At 46.6% G+C, this 25,070-nt stretch overlaps 3 protein-coding genes across 4 annotated transcripts in view; all 3 read left to right on the top strand.

The window, feature by feature from the left end:
• The first annotated feature begins 220 nt into the window (after positions 1–220).
• Positions 221–2,345, top strand: LOC117187670 (RCC1 domain-containing protein 1-like). The gene is made up of 3 exons (XM_033390321.1): positions 221–1,081; positions 1,142–1,513; positions 2,231–2,345. Exons 1-2 carry the CDS (start codon positions 864–866, stop codon positions 1,152–1,154), a joined length of 231 nt encoding a protein of 76 aa, XP_033246212.1. The 5' UTR covers positions 221–863; the 3' UTR covers positions 1,155–1,513; positions 2,231–2,345.
• A 926-nt stretch (positions 2,346–3,271) lies between these two features.
• LOC117187476 (ultraviolet-B receptor UVR8-like) lies at positions 3,272–5,381 on the top strand. The gene is made up of 3 exons (XM_033390252.1): positions 3,272–4,116; positions 4,177–4,548; positions 5,267–5,381. Exons 1-2 carry the CDS (start codon positions 3,767–3,769, stop codon positions 4,187–4,189), a joined length of 363 nt encoding a protein of 120 aa, XP_033246143.1. The 5' UTR covers positions 3,272–3,766; the 3' UTR covers positions 4,190–4,548; positions 5,267–5,381.
• An 8,409-nt stretch (positions 5,382–13,790) lies between these two features.
• LOC108157354 (partitioning defective 3 homolog) overlaps positions 13,791–25,070 on the top strand; it is a 42,360-nt gene continuing 31,080 nt past the window's right edge. Inside the window, exon 1 of one of the 2 annotated variants that reach the window (XM_033389940.1) lies at positions 13,791–15,126. In XM_033389940.1, coding sequence (XP_033245831.1) covers positions 15,007–15,126 — 120 coding nt within the window. In that variant the 5' untranslated portion in view covers positions 13,791–15,006. The remainder of the gene's footprint in view (positions 15,127–25,070) is intronic. The other variant, XM_033389944.1, reaches the window with a different exon arrangement.

The raw sequence follows: 25,070 nt of genomic DNA on the forward strand, positions 1-25,070 counted from the left end.
GGCTGGCATCGACATTGGCCTGCACGCCCATGGACATCTGCCCAGTGCCACGGAAATGACCATCGGACACATTTACCAGGAGCTCATGGGCATGAATTTCAATCAGGCCAATATACAGCAGCAGCAGCAACACCACCACCAGCAGCAGCAGCAGCACCACCAGCAGCAGCAGCAGCAGCACCACCACCAGCAGCAGCAGCAGGCGGCTCTGAAGCAGCAGGCGGCTCTGAAGCAGCAGGCGGCTCTCCTCTCCTACGGCCAAAAGGCCGTAACAGCAACTGGCATAGTCCCTGACCCACGCGACGTATGTTCTCAAAGCGGTGTTTCTTGCGTATCGTGCCCGTTTGCGTCGCCAGGTCCACTTCTGGGACAACTAGAGTACGGCCAGGACATTACACTCCACACCCACAGATTAGATGACTAGTTTTAAAATATTTTGTTTGTTTGTTTTGTCGAGTTTGTTGTCGTCTCCTCTGGGCTGATGACCGACAGCATAGCAAGGCGTACTCTTAAACAGTCTTCAAAGTTATTTAGTTCTACGACACACACATTGCGGTCCGCCTCAGCAGATGGATCCCTGTGCCTGTACCCAGAATGTCACGGCTCCGCGCGTACTGGAGTCCGATTCCACACGAGGGCGAGGCATGAGTTCAATATCTTCTTGTTGCTGCAGAGCGCCTCCCGGCTGCTGGGTTTTTGCAATGATTAAAATGACCTTCATTCCCTGATGACAGACAGTCACTGGAAAACGGTCAAACTGGTCAAAAGACCAGTCCAACGCCTTCCTCTTCGAGGAGGACGTACGGCAGCTGGCCGTCGGCTGGACCCACAATGCGGCGCTGCTCCGCAACAACGAGATCCTCATGTGGGGCCGCAAGTGCTACGGACAGCTGGGCACGGGCTCGATCAGCGAGCAGCAGGCGGTGCCCCAGCCACTGAGCCTCCGACTGCCCGACGGCCAGACGCCTGCTCGCGTGCACATGGGGGCAGAGCACGGCCTGCTGCGGACTACAGCCGGCGAGATCTACACCTGGGGCTGGAACGAGCACGGAAACTGTGGCAACAACAGTACAGAGAATGTGTAAGAATCTCCCTTCTGCCAGTGGATTGGCTTTAAATTCAATTTTCGATCAATTTCCAGATGCAGCGCGTGAAGTTGGCCGGAGCTGGCTCGGGCTTCTGTTACGCCATTTCCGAGTCGTCTGTTAATTAATTTTATAATAAATGTTAAAAATGCTTAAAAATACTAAACGGAATATCGAAATTAAGGTATTTGATGTCGGATCATGAGCAAAATTGTACGAATAATCAAACCCAAGCAGTTGGCGCTCTTTCTTCCATCGATAGTTGAAGAAACATCGATGTATCGATAGTAACAATGAAGTTTTTCAACCTTCAGCAGCTTTACTTGAACTCCGCGGAATTTTCGTTGCAAATACTATTTGCCATTTTTACAGTGAAAATAAAGTGCTTTGTTTTTCAAAAACTTAATCTTTTCCACAGAAAAAAGAAGGTAAATATGGTAAATGGTAGATTTTTATATATTTTATTCGAAATGTGCGGCTTGCCAGGCAATTAGTGGATGAATTTGAGGGCGCTTATGGTTTTTGAAGCCAACAAGTGCAAATGGCGATGGAGAATCATCAAAGTGCAATGAAATATTCGAAATATTTGCGGCACCGGCCTCTACACGCTCGTGTTCCATGATAGATGCCTCAGAGCAGAGAACTATCTCCCTTAAATAATTGGCAGCACAGAAAAAGTCGCCCAAAGTGAGACATCGCTTCTTCTGCGCAAAATGCAATGGATTGGATTGATATTTCTTCGATCCGCAGAAGTCTCACTTTAAGACTTCTGTGGGCATGTGTATGCCGGCATTTTCGTTCACCAATACACAAAAAGATTAACCAGTGCTGCCAATAGTTCATCCACTGATACACACACGCACACACAGCACTCAAGCCTCCACGACCTCAGACTGGGCAGCACTGTCGTGGTAGGCGTCTGTGTCGGGCAGTAATTCCGAGAAACTTCAGCGTGTATTAGTAGACCACTCCGCATAAATAAAATAAATTTCCCATAAATCAATTTTTTTGTGCAACCGATCGCCATAAACAAACGAACAGACGACTGGGAGCCGATTACTTCCATTTCGCTCGAAGCAGTGAAGGTTCTCGTTCAGCGGTGTTTCTTTCCAATAAACATTTTCATTTCTTTCTCGCACAAAAAGATGTCGGAGAATAGCTTCAACTCAAAGTATTTGGACGATGACGATGAGGACGATGCGATTGCTGCCTCTGAGGGTGTGTACCAATGAATCCTCTAAACTAAATATAATCCACGCGTTTGTCTCGCGCTTTAGGCAAAGTTTCGAGCCAGGTGGCCAAGCGCATCTGGCAGCCAACCATCGATGATACTACCCCTGGGGTCTGGGAGCCGCCCGCTCTAGCGGTGAGCGGGACCGCCTCGGACTTTATACACGAAGTGATGCGCTCTCTCTACGGCGACAACAGCAAGGATCCGGAGAACGGCTCCGCCCAGTACTTCAAGGCGGCCGAGAATTATGCGCTGTTTGGCGCCAACTACATGGGCTTGGAGGAGGACAAGAACAAAAAACCGCCGCCGGGCTTCGACCAAAGCTCCAGTCAGATTGCGGCTGGATCGGCCGGAGTATCCGGCCAAAGCTACTCGGGGGTAAGTGGTGCTCTAGGCTTTCAATGAATTAGGAATCGATGATTCGTTGGCTAGAATATGCCCAATATGCCCTCCTTCTTAGCTGTTCTGAGGAAAACCCCAACTCTATCCGTATTTCAGGGACCCTCTTCATCCGGAATGGGCGGCATGGCAATGTCCCAGCAGCCGCAGCACAAGGCCGCGAATCAGCCAGGACCTGCAGCGCTGCTTCCACAGCAGCAGCAGCATCCGCGTCATCCTTCGCCAGCGACAGTGCCCAGGGTCATAGCCGAGGCAGCAGCTCTGGCTGGAGCTGGGGCTGGCATCGACATTGGCCTGCACGCCCATGGACATCTGCCCAGTGCCACGGAAATGGCCATCGGACACATTTACCAGGAGCTCATGGGCATGAATTTCAATCAGGCCAATATACAGCAGCAGCAGCAGCAACACCACCACCAGCAGCAGCAGCAGCAGCACCACCACCAGCAGCAGCAGCACCACCACCACCAGCAGCAGCAGCAGCACCACCACCAGCAGCAGCAGGCGGCTCTGAAGCAGCAGCAGCAGGCGGCTCTGAAGCAGCAGGCGGCTCTGAAGCAGCAGGCGGCTCTCCTCTCCTATGGCCAAAAGGCCGTAACAGCAACTGGCATAGTCCCTGACCCACGCGACGTATGTTCTCAAAGCGGTGTTTCTTGCGTATCGTGCCCGTTTGCGTCGCCAGGTCCACTTCTGGGACAACTAGAGTACGGCCAGGACATTACACTCCACACCCACAGATTAGATGACTAGTTTTAAAATATTTTGTTTGTTTGTTTTGTCGAGTTTGTTGTCGTCTCCTCTGGGCTGATGACCGACAGCATAGCAAGGCACTCTTAAACAGTCTTCAAAGTTATTTAGTTCTACGACACACACATTGCGGTCCGCCTCAGCAGATGGATCCCTGTGCCTGTACCCAGAATGTCGCGGCTCCGCGCGTACTGGAGTCCGATTCCACAGGAGGGCGAGGCATGAGTTCAATATCTTCTTGTTGCTGCAGAGCGCCTCCCGGCTGCTGGGTTTTTGCAATGATTAAAATGACCTTCATTCCCTGATGACAGTCACTGGAAAACGGTCAAACTGGTCAAAAGACCAGTCCAACGCCTTCCTCTTCGAGGAGGACGTGCGGCAGCTGGCCGTCGGCTGGACCCACAATGCGGCGCTGCTCCGCAACAACGAGATCCTCATGTGGGGCCGCAAGTGCTACGGACAGCTGGGCACGGGCTCGATCAGCGAACAGCAGGCGGTGCCCCAGCCACTGAGCCTCCGACTGCCCGACGGCCAGACGCCTGCTCGCGTGCACATGGGGGCAGAGCACGGCCTGCTGCGGACTACAGCCGGCGAGATCTACACCTGGGGCTGGAACGAGCACGGAAACTGTGGCAACAACAGTACAGAGAATGTGTAAGAATCTCCCTTCTGCCAGTGGATTGGCTTTAAATTCAATTTTCGATCAATTTCCAGATGCAGCGCGTGATGTTGGCCGGAGCTGGCTCGGGCTTCTGTTACGCCATTTCCGAGTCGTCTGTTAATTAATTTTATAATAAATGTTAAAAATGCTTAAAAATACTAAACGGAATATCGAAATTAAGGTATTTGATGTCGGATCATGAGCAAAATTGTACGAATAATCAAACCCAAGCAGTTGGCGCTCTTTCTTCCATCGATAGTTGAAGAAACATCGATGTATCGATAGTAACAATGAAGTTTTTCAACCTTCAGCAGCTTTACTTGAACTCCGCGGAATTTTTGTTGCAAATACTATTTGCAATTTTTACAGTGAAAATAAAGTGCTTTGTTTTTCAAAAACTTAATCTTTTCCACAGAAAAAAGAAGGTAAATATGGTAAATGATAGATTTTTATATATTTTATTCGAAATGTGCGGCTTGCCAGGCAATTAGTGGATGAATTTGAGGGCGCTCATGGTTTTTGAAGCCAACAAGTGCAAATGGCGATGGAGAATCATCAAAGTGCAATGAAATATTCGAAATATTTGCGGCACCGGCCTCTACACACTCGTGTTCCATGATAGATGCCTCAGAGCAGAGAACTATCTCCCTTAAATAATTGGCAGCACAGAAAAAGTCGCCCAAAGTGAGACATCGCTTCTTCTGCGCAAAATGCAATGGATTGGATTGATATTTCTTCGATCCGCAGAAGTCTCACTTTAAGACTTCTGTGGGCATGTGTATGCCGGCATTTTTCGTTCACCAATACACAAAAAGATTAACCAGTGCTGCCAATAGTTCATCCACTGATACACACACGCACACACAGCACTCAAGCCTCCACGACCTCTGACTGGGCAGCACTGTCGTGGTAGGCGTCTGTGTCGGGCAGTAATTCCGAGAAACTTCAGCGTGTATTAGTAGACCACTCCGCATAAATAAAATAAATTTCCCATAAATCAATTTTTTTGTGCAACCGATCGCCATAAACAAACGAACAGACGACTGGGAGCCGATTACTTCCATTTCGCTCGAAGCAGTGAAGGTTCTCGTTCAGCGGTGTTTCTTTCCAATAAACATTTTCATTTCTTTCTCGCACAAAAAGATGTCGGAGAATAGCTTCAACTCAAAGTATTTGGACGATGACGATGAGGACGATGCGATTGCTGCCTCTGAGGGTGTGTACCAATGAATCCTCTAAACTAAATATAATCCACGCGTTTGTCTCGCGCTTTAGGCAAAGTTTCGAGCCAGGTGGCCAAGCGCATCTGGCAGCCAACCATCGATGATACTACCCCTGGGGTCTGGGAGCCGCCCGAGAAGCCCCTGCCCCACGTGGAGGAGGATGCTCCGATGAGTGCCGAGGCCCTGGCGGAGGCTCTAGCGGTGAGCGAGACCGCCTCGGACTTTATACACGAAGTGGAGCGCTCTCTCTACGGCGACAACAGCAAGGAGAACGGCTCCGCCCAGTACTTCAAGGCGGCCGAGAATTATTCGCTGTTTGGCGCCAACTACATGGGCTTGGAGGAGGACAAGAACAAAAAACCGCCGCCGGGCTTCGACCAAAGCTCCAGTCAGATTGCGGCTGGATCGGCCGGAGTATCCGGCCAAAGCTACTCGGGGGTAAGTGGTGCTCTAGGCTTTCAATGAATTAGGAATCGATGATTCGTTGGCTAGAATATGCCCAATATGCCCTCCTTCTTAGCTGTTCTGAGGAAAACCCCAACTCTATCCGTATTTCAGGGACCCTCTTCATCCGGAATGGGCGGCATGGCAATGTCCCAGCAGCCGCAGCACAAGGCCGCGAATCAGCCAGGACCTGCAGCGCTGCTTCCACAGCAGCAGCAGCATCCGCGTCATCCTTCGCCAGCGACAGTGCCCAGGGTCATAGCCGAGGCAGCAGCTCTGGCTGGAGCTGGGGCTGGCATCGACATTGGCCTGCACGCCCATGGACATCTGCCCAGTGCCACGGAAATGGCCATCGGACACATTTACCAGGAGCTCATGGGCATGAATTTCAATCAGGCCAATATACAGCAGCAGCAGCAGCAGCAACACCACCACCAGCAGCAGCAGCAGCAGCACCACCAGCAGCAGCAGCAGCAAGCGGCTCTCCAGCAGCAGCAGCAGGCGGCTCTGAAGCAGCAGCAGCAGGCGGCTCTGAAGCAGCAGGCGGCTCTCCTCTCCTACGGCCAAAAGGCCGTAACAGCAACTGGCATAGTCCCTGACCCACGCGACGTATGTTCTCAAAGCGGTGTTTCTTGCGTATCGTGCCCGTTTGCGTCGCCAGGTCCACTTCTGGGACAACTAGAGGACGGCCAGGACATTACACTCCACACCCACAGATTAGATGACATGGAGCGATCGAGTATTTGAACTAGTTTTAAAATATTTTGTTTGTTTGTTTTGTCGAGTTTGTTGTCGTCTCCTCTGGGCTGATGACCGACAGCATAGCAAGGCGTACTCTTAAACAGTCTTCAAAGTTATTTAGTTCTACGACACACACATTGCGGTCCGCCTCAGCAGATGGATCCCTGTGCCTGTGCCCAGAATGTCGCGGCTCCGCGCGTACTGGAGTCCGATTCCACAGGAGGGCGAGGCATGAGTTCAATATCTTCTTGTTGCTGCAGAGCGCCTCCCGGCTGCTGGGTTTTTGCAATGATTAGGTTAGGTTAGGTTAAGGCGGTAGCCGGGAGGGGGGGATAAGAGCCTCCCGCCCCCAAGCTCACTTGGACCTATAAAAGGTCCGTTGTGTTGCCGCATGGGCATGTGCCCCTTCGCGTTGCCCGAACCGTGAGAGCATACTACTGCAGGTTAAGGGCAGTCCCATCCGGTGGCTTGGATGTATTTGGACAAGGTCCCTGGTTTGATTACGGACAGGTCCGAAATGTCCGTGAGGAAAGCGGCCCCGAGAATTCGAAGACGACGATTTCCAAGGGCTGGGCAGTGGCAGAAGAAGTGGGGGACCGATTCCTCCTCCTCCTCGTCGCGACAACTCCTGCAGAAGTCGTTATGAGGGATTGACAGTCTAGAGGCGTGAGTGCCGATCTGCCAGTGTCCCGTGATGGCTCTAGTAACTGCAGAGCACTGTGCTCTGCTGAGTTTATACAGCTCTGCTGAGCGCTTCTTCGATCGATATGGCCATATCAATCTTGAGACTTTACAGGAAACGGTTTGCTGCCATCTCCTATTGGCATTTTGCTCGAACAATTCGTGCGTTAGGAGCCTGCACGTAGCCAAGGGCATCGCTACTTGCTCCCTCTCCGGTAGGAGAGGAATCGTAGTACCCTGCCTGGCTAGCTCGTCGGCGGCGTCATTCCCCTCGATGTCCCTGTGGCCGGGGACCCATATAAGGAAGAGATCTAACTGCTCTGCGATCTCGTGCAGAGACCTGCGGCAGTCATTTACAGTCGCTGAGTTCGACGATATTGAGCCTAGAGCTTTGATAGCTGCTTGGCTGTCCGAGAAGACGCACACTAAGTGCGTATCTAGAAGTAATTTGGAGACGATCGAAATGGCCTCCTTGATGGCTTCAACCTCCGCTTGGAACACACTACAGTGATCCGGGAGCCTGAAGCAATGACTGATGTTCAGCTCGCTGCAGTAGACTCCGCCTCCCACGCGGCCGTCTAGCTTTGAGCCATCAGTGTAGAAGTGGACCGCATTTGCAGGTCCTGGTTCGCCCATCTCCCAGTCCTCCCTAGATGGGATTGATACCTGGAAGGGCGTCGAGAGGTGATCACTGGGGATACAGTAATCTGTCCTCTCTGGTAATTGCGGGAGTCTCATCAGGATTTCCGAGTGCCCAACCGCGGATGCTTTCCACAGTCTGGCTTCTCTCATTCTGAGGGCGGAAAGTGTTGCCACCTTCTTTCCCATGAGATCCACAGGGAGGAGATCCAGCACAGTATCCAGGGCTTCCCCTGGAGTAGTGCGTAGCCCGCCAGTTATGCATAGCTCTGCCATGCGTTGAACTCTGCTGAGTTTATTGAGGCATGTCCTTCTGTCCAAGGCTGGCCACCATACCACCACTCCATAGAGCATGATTGGTCGTATGATGGCGGTGTAGAGCCACCGAACTATATAGGGGGTCATTCCCCATTTTAGTCCGATGGCTTTCCTGCAAGTATAGAGGGCCACTGTGGCCTTCTTTACTCTATCCTCTATGCTCAATTTCAAATCGAGCTTTCTATCGAGGATTAGGCCAAGATACTTGGCGTTGTTGCTGAAGACTAGCGTTTCCCCACATAGTCTTGGGGGAATCAGTACCGGAACTTTGTACTTCCTAGTGAAAAGCACCAGTTCCGTTTTAGACGGGTTGACGCCTAACCCGCATTTGTCTGCCCATTTCGACATTTTCGTGAGAGTACTTGTCATGCACTCACACAATGTCTGCGGAAATTTTCCGGAGAATGCTATGGCAACATCGTCCGCGTACGCCACCACACGGCAGCCACCCCCCTCTATCTCCCGCAGCAGTGTGTTCACTGCCACGTTCCATAGGAGGGGCGAGAGGACTCCGCCCTGCGGTGTGCCTCTGCTGACAAATCTGGTACACGTTGACGTCCCCAGTGATGCCTCAACCGTCCTGCATTGTAGCATCTGATCGATCAGGCTCACCGTCCTGGAGTCAACGCCCAGATCCGTCAGTGCGCCCGTGATGGCGGTCGGAAGGATGTTGTTAAAGGCGCCTTCTATGTCGAGGAAGGCTACTAGGGTGTACTCCTTAAAATTAAGGGATGCTTCGATGATCGATGTGATCGAGTGTAGGGCCGTTTCGGTGGATCTTCCCTTCCGATAGGCATGCTGGGAGTCTGAGATCAGACTGGACGGAATGCACGCCGTTAGATGCAGCCCCAGGAGCCGCTCCATCGCCTTTAGAAGAAAAGACGATAGACTTATGGGTCTGAAATCTTTTGGGGCAGTGTGCGAGGGCTTGCCTGTCTTGGGTATGAATACGACTTTGGTCTGAAGCCAGGTGTCAGGAATGCACCCGTGGGAGAAGATTCCCTCGTAAATTATTTTGAGCCAGTTAATGGCTTTATGTCCCGCGTGAATCAGTTGGGCAGGGAAAATGCCGTCTGGCCCCGCGGACTTGTAGGGTTTAAAGCTTCTGATCGCCCAGGAAATGTTCTCCTGGCTTAGCAGTCCCAAGATGGCATTTGAGGCGACAAAAGGAGGCGCGAGGTAGTTGGGTCTGTTTTCATCGCAGCCAGGGAAGTGGGTATTTAGGAGAAGATTTAGCGACTCCTCGCTGGACGTAGTCCACGACTGGTCGGTGTTCTTCAAGTAGCCCAGGGTGGGTGTTGTCTTCGAGAGAACTCTGCGCAAGCGTGAGGCTTCTGAGTTACTCTCGATTTCGCTGCAGAACTTACGCCAGGAGGCGCGTTTGGCTTTTCTAAGTTCTTTGTTGTAGGTTGACAGACTGGCCTTGTATTCGGCCCAGTTTTGCTCAACGTTTTCAGCCTTAGCTTTATTGAAGAGTCTCCGGGAGGCTTTCCGGAGTTCACCCAGTTTCGGATTCCACCATTCAGGTTTCTTCCGGCCTCTGTTCTTGCCAGAGGGGCATGCTTTGTCGAGCGCCTTATTGCAGGCGTCGGTAAAGATCTTAAGAAGACGAGTCGTGGCCTCCGTGGAGAACTCCTCCTCAAATGGGGGCTCAGGGAGAACACGACAGAGGTAATCAGAGTACCGAGTCCAGTTTTTCCGCCTGATGTTTCGGAATCGGACTGGCTTCGGTACTGAGAAGGAGAAGACAGTTTCCACGTACCTGTGGTCCGAGAAGGAGTGCTCTTCCAGGACCCTCCAGGATACAATGTTACGCTGTATCTCATGAGAGGCAAGCGTGAGGTCCAGGACCTCCTTGCGGTTTTTAATGATAAAGGTGGGATCACTACCCCGGTTTAGTAAGACCATCTGAGTGGTCAGTAAGTAACTGAAAAGGTACTCACCCCTTTCGTTTGTGTCAGTGCTTCCCCACTGACAGTGATGTGCATTGGCATCGCACCCCACAATTAGGCCGATGTCCTTGGCCGAGCAGTCTGCGATTAGAGCCCGGAGAGGCGCGTGTGGAGGGGGGTCTGGTTGTTCATGCCCCATGTATGCGGAGCAGATCCTCAGTGAGCGCTGCTGGCCTTCGAGGCTCACTGCGGTGTGGTCTTCATTGCTGAAATTTGGGAGCAAAAATAGGTGCAACTCTCTTTTTGCAAGAATGCAGGTACGAATTTTACCTGCGGTTTCAGCTACATATAGCTTGTAGTCAGAAGTCCTCAGACCGGAGACCCTGTTTCCGAGGATCCAGGGCTCCTGAATGAGGACTATGTCGGCTCCACCCTTGGCCAGGTGGAGCAGTAGAGCAGCGCATGCTGCCTTACAATGGTGGAGGTTTATCTGCAGGAGCGTCAACGACATTCCTGAGGCTCGCCTCCACCATTGTTACTTCTAGATCGCTGTCAGGGGACTCCGGCTCCTCCCCGACAACGATGTGGCTGAGACCTCTGGCTAGGTCGCTCTCGTCGAACGCGTAGTCGTCCAAGATATCGTCCGACATCATGGACGCCGCATCCGACGCCGGGTTGTCTTCCTCGCACGAGGCCCCCTCTTTTGGGATCTCCGGCAGCTCCGGGTCTGGCTCGACCTCCGCTTGCCTGCCCTTGCGATCGGACTTGTAAGTGGATATGGTGACCTTCTTGTAGCCATAATCCACTACACCGTCCGACTTTGCGAGGAGATCAATGGATTCCTCATTTAGGACGAGGATAATCTGGCGCCTCTGCCCTTGGATATCCTCCACCTTTGCCACCTTCCAATCGGCTGTAGGAATGTGGGGGTTGCAGACCTGCAGTAACCTGAGGATCTTCTCAGGCTCTGCAGGCTTAGCCGAGACCCACGCTCTGGCTCTCGGGCGACTAGGGACATCTTCCCACTTCACGGCCTCCAGTTTCGCCCCTGGATAGACCTCTTTTAGGGCCGCCACCGCCTTCATGTAGAGAGCCGCAGAGCGAGCGTCTTGGCAGGCGATGGCTTTCACCTTGCCTTGATGCCACCCTGCGTCCTCACACTTTGGCGGTGGTCCGCCGTTCTCCTCCAGTTCCAGTAGGAACCGGTCCTGGAGCTCGTTCTCCACCAGGTGCCACTTATCGCGAGGGACATGGCCGTCCTCGGCGCCCCTGTCCAGGACACCGATCAGGGTCCTGCCCCTCGCCACCTCAGCGAACGACCGGTTCGTGAGGTGGGTCTTCACCCGCTTGGCTTGCTGGGCTTGGCCTGGCTGATTTGCGGGGTCCTCCGCTGAGCGTTGCCGCTTGTTGGCGGCCTTGGCTGCGCCCTTTCCGGCTTTGGCTGGCTGGAACAGTGGAAGGATTGAGCAGGCCCACAGCCTCTGCTCCTTTCCTTCGGCTGACGCCTTGAAGTTCGGGTCTTCGTTGGACAGGATGAAAGCCGCTCGTCTCCTGTCCTGGTACGACGGCTTTCCACCCCGTGGTGCAGAGACGCTGCCCGCCGGGGCTTCCATGGGTTCTTCGGTCCCGGTGCGCTTACCAGCCGCGATTACGCTCTGCTTGGCAGCCACCCCGGTATCCGCTTCGCCCTTGGAGCCACCCGACTTGGAAGGACCCGATTGGCTTTTCGGGCCCCCCCTCGCTGCGGCTGCTGCCTGAAGACGGTGGACCGACTCAGTCTCCTTCCCCGTCTTCTTTGGACCCGGTTTCCCAGGCGCTGGTGCAGAGGGATTGGCTTGTCCCTCCGGTACTTTAAGAGGAGTACCGAGCTCCTTTGCGGGGTTTTTATTTGGTATTTTTGATATGTTTGGCATTTTTGTTCCCACGAGTAGGCGGGAAGGGGTTGGTCACCCGAGGCATAGCCCGCTTGCCCCGGGAAGCCTGATTTAAACTGGAGGTCGGCAGGTATCCAGAGTCCGCATATTAGCGACCGGGCACCCCCCCGGCCATGCATCCCTCGGCATATAACAGTGTCACCTTGGATTGGGGTAATTTCACTGAGAGTTTTCTTCTCTCCGCCCGACTACCATTCGCCAGCATCCTAGCAGAGACATGACCGTGCTAGGACCTGTTTCCAGCCGCCCTCACGGGGAGAGTATAGTCGCACTTCCACCGGTGTGCACAGTTACGGCGGGTGACGGTTCGCTCGCAACCCTCTGTGTCCTAGGGGGGGTGTGAGACGCAGACCGCACCGGGTATTACTAACCGGAGCGGCTGCGCCTGCGCCGAGTTCACAGTTGTGCGAGCCGACCCGTCATCCGTTTGTCCCCCTGTAGCACCCAATGGCTGACGGCCTTTTGCAATGATTAAAATGACCTTCATTCCCTGATGACAGACAGTCACTGGAAAACGTTTCTCCAGCATCACTGCCGTGGTCTGTTGTACCTCAACCGTCGACATCTTCTGTTGAAGTGTTCTCCGCTTCTGATTTTTAGTGTATAGTTTCTGAAGGGCTGGGCTGGACTGGAACACCTATATCATGTTCGGCCTTGTCAGCCGATCCGTGCCAACGTCTTTGAAATCGTTGAGCGGTGAGTGCTGTGTTGCAGATCCGCTTCGGACAGCCCCCCCACATCCACACCACCCACATCATGCTGTGTGGAGTGCCCTGAGGCCTGCGTTTCATGGACAAGAAGCGACCAGAGTGTGGGACACGCCCGCAGATTCTGCAAGTGAAGATCAACTACAAAGGATTACTTACTTTGTCATTGCCATGAGAGGCGGAGGGAACAGCCACCGTTGTGTTGATGTGATGTTCCACCAGTTCCACGGGTTGTTTTATGGGCAACGAGCCCAAGCAGATTGTGCGCTACAAGCGAGGATACCCTTTGGATAAAAAACACAGCCGCAACTGTGGCGGATCAGCTGAAATCGCTGCCAAGCTGCAGCCAATGCGGTGGGATTCGTCAATTCGAGTATGTGGGAACGGGAGTTTAAAGTGTGACGGTGGTACTGTCCACCCGAAGTCGCTCCAGTCGTTTTCCGTACAAGTCCATGTTAAAAAAAAAAATAAAAACTGTTTTTTTTTTTTATAATAAATGAGCTTATATCATTTCTTTTCTTTTGTTCTTCATTCAAACGTAAGAAAATGCCGCCTTATTTCGTTTATTTTCAATGTACGCTCAACCCATATGTGCATGCATAAGTGAGCGAGTAGGTACGAACAAAGTAGAAAACAAAACGTGAAAAGTACAAGAAATTTAAAATTTTTTTTGTCGATTAATTTTTTACGATTTCAGCAGAGAAAATCAGTTATTTTTTTTGCCTTTTATCGATTTCAGCTGAGAAAATCAGAAATATACCAAAATACCACTGTCGATAAATCCGATAGCAACTGCCTAGCATAATCAATCAGGGTGACCGGTTTACCATTTTCAACGGTATATAAAAATCAAAAAAAAGCAAGTATTTAGAATAGGCCAGTTAAGTAGAAAATTGATTCATCGATCGTTTAAAACTATGTGGGCATGGCTAAATGTTCTATATAGCTAGTAATATTCCACGGAATATCAAAAACAAGGAATATGCAAAACAGAACTTGAATTCGTCAGTATATTTACGGTATATTTTTGAAATGAGACGGTATCTTTCGGTATATTTCTGACGGTCGGACGGCATATTTTATCGATAAGGCCGCGGTCACACTCTTGCTGCGCGCGTCGAATAAAACAATGAAAATAGTGACGAATTTTTTTCCGTTGATGTATTGTTGAAGAAAAGCTCGCGGCGCGATGTTTAACTGGCAGCTCGTGTATTTTTGTTAATTTTTTTAAGTTTAAAAAATACGTTAAGGCAATAAATGTGAGTGAGCAGGGAGAAATAACCCACTACGAAACACGACGACAGCGACGCTGACAACGAAAAATGATCAAGCCGAATCTATGCGCCAAATCTTGGTTGTAGTTTTAGGCCAAACAACGACTAAAAACCACGGCTTAAAACGCACAAAGGAGAACTGCAGCTCTGGCTGGCGCTGCGGCGGCGGCAATCGACTACAAAAGCAGATTATTGCAGATATATACGTATATTTGTGTATATAGTTTTTTTTTTTTGCTGGTGTGACGCTCGTTTTGTTACGACGTTTCCGATGATCTTGGCCCGTTGTTGTTTGCCTTTCGTGTTGTTGTAACTCGTTTTGTGCGCGCGTGTGATGTGTGATTCATGCAACCCAACAGCACCAGCAACAACAACGAAAACGACAAAAAGAGTGAAATATGCTAAGTAAATAAGTGGCAGGCCAAAGAGAGTAGTAGAAGCCACAAAATACTTCTTTGACGCGTGCATCCTCGATTGAGAGCGCAAGATAAAAAGCCATACACAAAAACACACCACGATCGCGCTCAGTGAGAGTGAGCAAGAAAGAGAGAGATACAGACAGACAGACAGAGAGAGAGAGAGAGAGAGAACAGAGGTGTGTTGTAGTTGTACAGCTGTCAAGTGCGCCGAAGCAGCGGCAGCGACAGCGACTGCGACGTCCAAGTCCTTTTTCGTTCGACTAGCAGGCCATCTCGCTCGCACGCTAGATCACTATTCTCCTCCACTGCAGCTGCCTCTCTAACAACTGAAAACCGAAAAACCACGAACAAGAAGAAGAGAGAGGATGCCAACAACAAACTGCAGCAGCAGCAGCAGCAGCAGCGGCAGCGGGCAGACAAGCATAAAGAAGAGCATTCCATTGGAAAAAACGTGTGCATTATTATTAATATAATTAATAATTACTAAAACAACAACGAAATACATGTGCGTGCGTGTGAGTGAAATAGAAAGTGCATTAACAGCAACAGAAACAACAACAACAAACAGTAAAGTGTAAAAATACCAATACAACAAGAGCAATACAAACGAAATGAAGGTTACCGTTTGCTTCGGCGATGTGCGCATTCTGGTGCCCTGCGGCTCCGGAGAACTTCTCGTCAGCGAATTGGTCAAGGAGGCAACGCGCCGCTACATCAAGGCAGCCGGAAAGGTAAGAAGCAGCCCCCTATTCCCCCCCCCCCATTCTATTCGACAGCGGAAATGCTGCACTTGAGAAAGAGAGTAATTACATAAGAATAAAATAGCTGAAGTGAAGCCCAAAACGAAAGACCCGACCCGAAAAACACACAAAAAAAGGTTCTTCTTGGGAGGAAGGGGAGCCGCCAGCCCCTCGGCGCTCTGCGGCAAGACAGAGACAAGAAACAATGAACAGTAACAGTGACAGTGACAGAAGAAGAGTGCATAAGTGTGTGTGTGTGTAGGTAAAATATTTGAATAATGATAAGACAGTGATGGAAAGAGAGGGTGAGGGAGCAGAGGCAGAGGCAGAGTGAGTGAGCCATAAAAACAAACACCGAAAAAAACGAGGAATTTCGTAGAGATGATAACAACAACAAACAAATCGAAAAGAAAGAAGAAAGAAAGAGCCAAAATAAGCATGAGAATTATAATAATGTAAGAGAAAAAGGCAAGCCGGCAATCAAAAGAACATTTTTGATATCTCTCTGAACCCATTTGAACCCATCCCGGGTTACAACCACAGTAACCAGCGGTGTGTGTGTGCGAGGCAGCGACAGGTAAACAAAAAAAACGCCACAGTGAGAGTGGGAGACGAGATGCACCGCGCTACCCTATGGGGATCCAGATCTGGAGATGTGGAACCCTAATTAATGGGAAATTTGTGTGTGTTTTGGGATTCGGTTGGGTTGGGATCCTACGAGTAGTATAATTAATCAAAAAAGGTCTGGCTTTTCCACTGAAATCAATTTTCGAATAGTGGGGAGTGGAGCTGTAGCTTTTCCATTTTCATTAAGTCATTATATGAATTATTTGGATATGTGCTCCAGTAGGGGGCCGCGGGCCGCGGGCCTGGCTCCATTTCCGGTGCAACCTGTGTGAATTTTTCCGTTCATTTCGGTTCGGTTCGGTTCGGTTTGCTTCCATTGTCTGGCCGCAAAAGATGTGAAAACTGTGTCAGCTGTGCAGCGAAGAACGAGATGAGACTGTGAGACCTGGAGACGCTCTCCATTTCGCGATCACGTGTGCAGCCGATTCCAGACCAAACCAAATCAAAAAAAAAGAAAAAACTCCCCACAAAATCTACAACTTGCTAATTATGCAATTAAATTATACCACACCCCGTAACCGTACCCCGTGCCCCGTGCCCCCGCTCTGAATAACTTTTTCTGCAAACTCGACAAAAATCAAATGTCTTCCCAGCTTTGCATTTTGGAATTCTTTACGGCAGTCGGTGGGTCTCCTCTCCCGATATATTCGTACTGCTTGGAAATATTTTCACTCCGATTCCGATTCCATTTTGTGCTTTGCAGCTGCTTTGGCTCTATTTTGTGTTTTCTTTTTATTATTTATCTCTCCATTCGTCATGGTTTTTTTGTGTGGATTTTCGCTATTCTTTCTTTTGTTTCGAGCATGTGTCAGAGACAGAGCCAGAAACAGAAACAGATTGAAACCAATTGCAGTTGCATATTCTAGCCACAAGATACAAGATAAGTCTCATTATGGCATTTAAATATGTTTTATTCGGCATGTGGGTGGCATTTGTGGACTTTATTCCACTACTAGTATCTGTGGAATGCAACCCCCGGGGGCTATGGAGCAATGGATAAACGATACATGTTCCCTTGTTGTTTGGTTTGTTTTTTAAAGAATTATTAACTGAATCCCGGAAATGTTTCGATTGCATTTGATATTTTAATTTGTTCATTCTGAGAGAGAAAAATAATATAGTACCACAACAACATATTTTCCAGTATTGTTTAAATCATTAATTAATCAATTAAAATTTTAATGTAAGATATACATAATATATAATATATATTTCATTTAATATGTTTCATATTTCAATTAAATATATTTCCTTATTTTTATTTTCTTTTTTAATTCAAAAAATTTAAATTTTTTAATATTGAATTGCCTAAAACGTATGTTCATGAAAAATCCTTATTTTTCTTTTTCTATATTTATATTTATTTTTCTCAGAGATATGTAAATATTTAAATGAAATATTCGATTTTTCAAAGTTATTATTCAAATTTAAATATAAAATATATATAGATAATTTAATATATTTCATATTTGAATAAAATATATCCTACAAATGTAATACATATATTTTTTTTTACTTTAAAGAGTTTTTTATATTTTTATATATATTTCATATATTAAATATTAGTAATTAAAAAATAAAAAATAGGTAATTAATTCAACAAATATATTTATTTTAAATTTTTTGAATTAATTATTTTACATATTGAATTGTCGAAAACGTACATAAAACAATCCTTCTTTTACAATTTCCACTGGCATAATATTTATATATTTATTTTTCTCAGAGAGAAATATTTAAATGGAATATTCGATTTTCCATATTTGAATTAAATATACATATTTCCTACAAATGTTATATATTTGTATATATGTATATTTTAAATATTAAATTTTAATAATTAAAAATAATTAATTAAAAAAATATATTTATTTTATATTTTTTTAATTAATAATTTTTAATATTGAATTGTCGAAAATGTAAATGAAACAATCCTTCTTTATTTATTTTTTATTATTTTTATTTTTAAGATTTTTTTAAAAAATATTTTTAATCCGTTCCCTTGATTCCACGATCTCCCCCTTAGAGCTCCTTTGTTCGAGCGCCGCTTTAGTGGGCGTTTCGACGTTTCTTATCAAAAAAAAAATAAAAGCCCGCTCTGTTTTGGGGGCAAGGGGCAAGGGGGAAGGGGTAGGGACTGTCCTCCCCGTGCCATCTCGTCGTGCAATTTGCAATTTGCCGACTAGCAGATACCCTTTTTCCACGGGTGAGGCGGAGGGGGGACATCAAACGCAAAGCTTAGCAACAACAAAAAAATTCATTGAGCATTTTTCGCTTGTCTCTGTCGCTGTCTCTTTCTCTGTCTCTTTCTCTGTTTCTGTGTGGGGCTGCTGCTGCCGCTGCTGCTGAAATTCTTGGCATTAAGTGGCAACAGCAGCAGACGGCAGCAGAAAACCAGTTTTTGAAGAATTTGTACATTTTTTTTTGTTCAGTCATAACGAGAAATATCCAACGCTCTCTCTCTCTCTCTTTCTCTCTGTCTCTGTCTCTTTCATAGATGTATTTTTTGCACTAAAAATTTGTAGATTTTTCTACAACCGCTCCCCCCTCCCCCCCCCCACTAATTGTTAGTGTATTTTGAGTGCGCTCTAATTGGTTTAAGACCCCCCCCCCCCCCTCCAATAATTAGAATGAAAATATGGTAGCAGCCAGCACCTCCCATATGGAGAATGAAGGCGTTGCGCGGAGGGAGGGGTGGGGGGGACTGGGCACTGTGTGGAATGTGGAACGACAATGAGTACAGGCGGAGCGGAGCGGGGTGGGGGGGGGGGGGGGAGTGGGGGCAACGAAACAATCAATAAAACCAAGCAGCAAACACCTTGAGAAGTTTTCATGGAATTTCGCATGGAATTCCTTTTCGAGGGGGGCTCGGAGGGGGGTTGGATCGGATCTGAATGGATTCTACACCCAAACTGGGGGATAGATTACGGCATATATAGGGAAGCAGGTTCCCATTGCCTTTCTTTGCCTCCCTTTTGCTCTCCTTCATTCTTTTTCTTTGATTCTCTAACGAGGCAAAAATATTTAAAGTATTTAAAAAGCAAAAGCAAAAACCATGGACAAATGAAAGCCAATTATGAGGCTCAAAAGGGGGGGAGACACCGGAACCAAAAACAAAAACAAAACCAAAACCAAAACCAAAACCATGGCAGATGTTTTACGACCTGCCTCAAACTACCTCTAATTCTAGTTCTATTCCATTATATTATATTTTCCTGCCTGCTAGGTATATCTATTTTTTTGTTATCTAATCTCTTTTCCTTCCCCTCCCCCTCTTCCCTCTCTGTTTCTTCTTCCTTTCCTTCTAGAAGAAAATCAATTTTTTTGCTTTACCAAAATAAAAGTACAGTGCAGGGCATTGCTATAAAGCCAAAAAAGGTCTAGCGGAAAATAAATAAATAAATATAATATATAAATATATATAATAAAAAGATGAATAATAATAATAAAAACAAAATAATAATAAAATAAATATAATATATAAAATATTATATTATATATATTATTATTATAATATTATATAATAAAATATATAATAAATAATTAAATAAATAAATAAACAAAAAATAATATTTATTTTGTATTTAAATACTTATTTTTTAACTATAAAAATGAGACAAAAATTAGGCTGGATGAGTGGAGAGTACTTTGAATTGTTCATATTTTTTTAAATTTTCAATTCAATTTCAAATTTTTAAATTTAAAAGTGGCATTTTATCGTTTTCCATGGGCTCTAAAGATAAATATATATTTGAATTATTTATTATTTTTATTATTATTAATTGTTATTATTTATTTATTATTATTATTTATTATTATTATTATTTATTATCATTATTTATTATTATTATTATTTATTATCATTATTTATTATTAATATTATTTATTTTTATTATTATTTATTTTTATTATTTATTATTATAATTTATTATCATTATTTATTATTATTTTATTATTTTTATTATGGGTATACATTTTTAAAATATAGAGTAAATCACCCTCCACCCTTGTGGCTTCCAATAATAATATTCTCACATACTAAAGTCTCTAAAAAATTCCACAAATATTCTTTGATGGCAAAACGAGCCTTGCCTGCAGGTCATAGGTCAGGCAAGAACCGTTCTAGAAGAAATGTAAACAAAACCAGAAAAGTGTTATAAGAAAATGAGTCTATTTTTCAAGTGGCAGACACGCAGCGTCAGGGGACATTCCTCCTCCTCCAGCCATCAGCCATCAACCGTCAGGTAGCACTGTACTACAGAACAGGGCAACCCCCAGCGATTGCAGTGGCCTATACTCGTAATAATAATCGTTTTTGTTTCTGTTTCTGTTTTGTCGGTTGTCATGACAGCCACCTGAAGGTATACACATATAAATATACATATATGTATATACCATTCCACGTACAAATATATGTATGTCTGTACATGCATGTAATGACTGGCCCGAACGTACTTATAGCGTCACTTTTTTTCTTTCTACTAGTAGATACATATCTGTAGATACTATTATTATTATTATTATTGGCAGTGCATTGTGGGCTTTGCTGATTCACTGTCTGGCTCTCTCGTCTCTCTCTGTCTGTGGCAATCCAGATACCAAATTAGGAGCGAAAAATTCAATTGAATTACGGTTTTGATGTGTGTTTTTGTTTTTGTTTTTGTCTCTCTTTATATCTTCTGGTAATTGAAAATAATTTCCACAGCGACACCCACTCGCCACAGAAAAGAAATATTCATTGGGGCTATCGCCCACATTCGCTCTATCGATCGATTAGAACTCAACAAAATATATACAATATCCATCGATTGGCAGACAAAAACCTCAATTGAATTGTGAAATTCTAAGAAATGGAAGAGGAAAAATCCTCCAAAATAAGAGTAATTTACGTGCGGCAGTGCCACTCGGTCTAGGTCTCGGTTCTGACTGGAAACCTAATGGAAATCCTCCTCTTTCAAACTGTGGAAAACTCTTTTCTCAATGGCCGCTGGGGGTGGGCAAGGGGAGGGGTGGGGACAAAAGAAGGAGGAGGTGAAAAAGTCAAGGGATAAAGATGGAATTGAGGTATGTTTCTATTTGACTTCCATTTGGCTGCCGCCTCGCACGATTGCACGATTTTTTTTTTTTGTGGATGCCTGCAGGAGGGGCATTTGGAGGGGGGCGGGGGATATACGTTCCATTCTAGAATTACAAAACGTTTTATTGCCACACTAATTGAGTATCTATTTTCGGACACGCGCACGCACGTGTGTGGGTGTCTGTCCCGTTCCCCTTCCCGTTCCCCTTTCCATGCCCTATTCCCGGCCCTGCAGGGTATGCCGTGTCTCATCTGGGATTTGTGGGCTCTCGACTGGTATTATCAGCATTTTCTGCTTCGATCTGAGGAGATCTAAGACCTGCTACGACCGAAGGGCGCTGTCGTATGACGCGTGACGCGTGTAGCATTAAAGATTCGATAAATCTAAGCATATAAAAAGGTATTTTTAAAAAGAATAAGCGAAGGAGTAGTATATTTTTCGTATAATCCTAGTTCCTGGCGGGATCTCTAATGGGAATATTTCCTGACGGTCCCCCTCGCATCCGTTTAGATCGGAATACCTCTGACGGGGTATATTCTAGTCGTAAGAGTAGGTCGTATAGCATATTCCTGTGGCGTGGTGTTTGGGTGCGGTGCGGTGCGGTGCGGTGGTGTGTGTGCTCCAGATGGCTTTTGGTTGCGTTTTATGCTTCCGCTTTTGGGATGCAGTCGATGTCTACCTTTCGGTAGCGCCTAAGGATCCCCGGATACCCGGGCGCCTGCCATTGAAATTAGGGTGGGATTAGGGGGAGGGGTTTGTTGGTGGTGGGACAGCTGCTGTTTTTGTGGCATGCAACTGCTTGGCAACAGCAATGCAAACAGCAAATTAATTTGTTCAACTATTGACGTTACGTTTGCCCAAAAAGCGGAAGCATGGAACCCGGAAACACGCTCCCCCGCCCCCTCGTTGCAGCCATAATTCGAGAGGGCTTTCCAGGGGGGCAATGGAGCGAGCTCCATTGAAGTGGAACCACGGGTCAAGTGCACGAGGGTTTCTTCACCTTCAACCTTCATTTATTTCTTGAGCTTATCATCGGATGAATGGAGGCGGAATGGAGGCGGTACCTTGACCTTTACCTCTTTTACGGTATATGATTATCATTATCTGAAATGTTTTTGTTTTATAACAAATTTTTACTATAAATTCACTTTACTTTTGAAAGATTTTCATTAATTTTCCTCAATTATCGACTAGATTTTTCGTGTTTCCAAAAAAAATTTCTTGGAAATTGAGACTTTAAAAACTTTAAAATTAAATTGTATTCTTGTTGTTGTTTCGTTTCGCCTGTTGACTAGTTTTATTAGTATATATATTAATTTGTTTTTTTTTTTTTGTTTGTTTGGGGCTTTGAACAAACGGAATTAACAACAAAACAAACAAAGGCCCAACAATGCAGCGATCTGTGGCGGTCCGTTGTCCAAAGTGGGCGTGGTCCTGATCTCCCAGTCCCAGAGTCCCACAGTCCACAGTCCCAGTTGCATCTCACGCCCCACTTGGCTCCACATTCTGGTGTGCAACAACGTGACGTTTTTGGGAAATGAGTAAGCGCAAAATAGGCACGGTTTGCAGCATATAAACAGAGAAGCTTTGGGCCATTACGGGTAGTACATATATGCATGGGGCATGGGGCATGTGGCATGTTGTGTAAACCCCATAAAAGCGTTCAACCGATCGCACATGTCTGATATATGCCCTCTCGTATGTCCAGTGTTTGCCAAAAGGGTTGGCTCTTGGGTCAACATACCATATAGCCATATAGCCCAGCCCCATGACCAGTCATCGTCATAAAGCACGCACTCTCTCTCCCTCTCTCCGCATTCGATTCTTTCGTTGAAAGAAAACCTCTGCTAAAAAAGATTTTTATTTCTTTTTTTGTAACAAAAATCGCAAAAATCTCAAACCCAGAACGTCGCTCACGTTTCGGTGATAAAAAATAATGACAAATATATTTCGTTCTGCCTGTTATGCCCTCTAATGAGCTGGCTTCAGTATCGAGTGCATTGAATTAACGGTTATTAAAGCAGAGCTTTCCAAGCAGTACAGGCAGCGGCAGAGAGAGAGAGAGCGCTCGAGAGAGCTTTGTGTAAGGTCAGGCACCCAGACACACAGGAGCAAAATCTAGGAGCAAAATCGTGTACAGTAATTCTTGAAATCAAGGGGAACAATCGGCTGTCATTAATATTAACAAATTATGTACACAAACAATTTGTGGGGCCGCATGCGAGAGTCGTATGTGCGTTGACTCACATTAGCACCTAAAAAATGAGTCGGATCGTATGTATTTCCTATGTATTTATCCAGGTGTTTCCCTCTAACAAAAACTCAGGCGAAACTTTAATAACAAAAAAAAAAAATGAATCATCCGAAAGAGAGTTAGGAGCACGGCAAGACAGGAGAGAGAGAGCGAGGGAGAGGGAGAGCGAGCGCAAGAATGCTGATGAAGGCCATCGGCAAAGGTTGCCCGATTCCGAAGAGTGCCGAAGATGCCGCTCAGGGAGGGAGGGAGGCGGTGGCGCGGCTTTGGCGGCTTTGGTTTTGTTTTTGCTTTTTTTACATTCTTGTTGCTTGTGGTTTATACCGTGTAATTGTGGCTTGTAAGAGAGTATATCTGTGCCATGGCTTGTGTTCGATTATAAATGCAAGAACTCGAGACGTATTCTCGGACTGTGAACGATTTTCGTAGGCGCTGCACGTGCAAGCAAAAAGGCAAAGCGAGAACCGCAACGTTAAACCCCCTCTCTCTCTCTTTCGCACCCGCATGGGATAGGTGTGCCACGCCTAAGAAAAAAAAATTGCGCATTTTGCCGTGTGGCCGCCCCCCTCCCCCATACCCCTGCTGCGCGCTTAATTAATTAAATAATTTGCGGCGGGGGCGATGATCTCGCCATCTCTCTCTCTCTCTCTCTCTCTCTCTCTTTCTCTCTCTTTGCATTCCATGTTGTCGCTCTCTTGTCGCGCTGTCTCTCTTTTGTGCTTACAAAAGACTGAGGCGACAAACTCGGCAAATGGCGGACAGCGACGACGACGCGGCGGTGTTCCAATTGAGCGCGTGTTCGACTTGTGGGCACCCACATGCCGCAACAACAACAACAAGAGCTTTGGCCTTGAAATTTCATAGCAAAAAAAAAAAACTACAAATAAATGCCCTTTTCCAAGGGGAAATTTCTTTGAATCTTGAATCCGCCATGCAATTGGCGAGAGCGAGCAAGGAACGGGTACATCTGTGGTTAAACGGTAAACGGAAACCAGAGAGAGAGACGCGCTTTCGGTTCGGTTCCGTTCGGTTTCTGATTAGTCAACAAATACATATGGTCGGTACACCCGGACAAACAATTTCCATAGTCCACTTTTCTTCTATCTCTTTTGGTGTCTCTTTGCGTGCAACAATTATTTATTGTTTAAAAGTCACCAAAGACTTTCCATTTATTTCATTTCCTTTGCTCGGCTTCTCTGTTGTAACCATTTTTGGGCTTTTAATTTCACTTCCATGAACAAAAAGCCACAACAACAACAACAAAAAATACAAAACAATTTATTTCTATAAAGAAAACAGTTTGAGAAAAAAAGGTTTGTCATAGTTGAGGCTTTTTTTTTTGTATTATATGTACATATATATTTTTATTTATTTTTATTGGGGCTTGAGGGGTTCAGAGCCTTTTCAGGGCCTTTTTAGAAAATATTCTTAGGCGATTTCCTGCTTCCTGACTTTGCGGTTCTCTGGCGGGCCGTAATCCACCTCATAGACGTCGCACACCACCGACAGGCACTCATTTCTCCCTGCCGCTGCCATAAACTGCGTGTAATCTCTTTTTAATGTGCCTGTCGCCTGTCGCCTGGATCATTGATGGAATTTCCTAGAACTGGAATAGAGGGCCTGCGTCAGCGTTTGGGCTTTCAAAGGGAAGATGATATGGTGGTATAGATGGCATAGAAAGGCTTGTTTGTTGTGTGATTGTTCTTTGGCCCGGGAGTACTGTACTCCTCAGCATCAAGTGTCGTTTAGCATGAAATCGCGATCCCTTTGTTTGTTGCCCCCGTGCCGGGGCCGGGGCCCGTCTCAACGTTTTGTGCGGATGAAAGGAGGCTTTCATTTAACGCTTTCTACCGAACTACAGTGGGACAAACATTTGCGATGCTCTCTCCCCCTACCTTTCTTTATCAGTGTTCACTGCACCCCCTCCTCCCTTCTCTGTGTGTGTGTGTGTCATGCGACATCCCCCCACCCTGCGC

This window comes from Drosophila miranda, chromosome XL (assembly GCF_003369915.1).
Source record: "Drosophila miranda strain MSH22 chromosome XL, D.miranda_PacBio2.1, whole genome shotgun sequence".
Classification (NCBI taxonomy): Eukaryota; Metazoa; Arthropoda; class Insecta; order Diptera; family Drosophilidae; genus Drosophila; species Drosophila miranda.

Excerpts from the sequence above, each read along its gene's own strand:
- LOC117187476 (XM_033390252.1), top strand. The coding sequence starts at position 3,767 with ATGACAGTCACTGGAAAACGGTCAAACTGGTCAAAAGACCAGTCCAAC.
- LOC117187670 (XM_033390321.1), top strand. The coding sequence starts at position 864 with ATGTGGGGCCGCAAGTGCTACGGACAGCTGGGCACGGGCTCGATCAGC.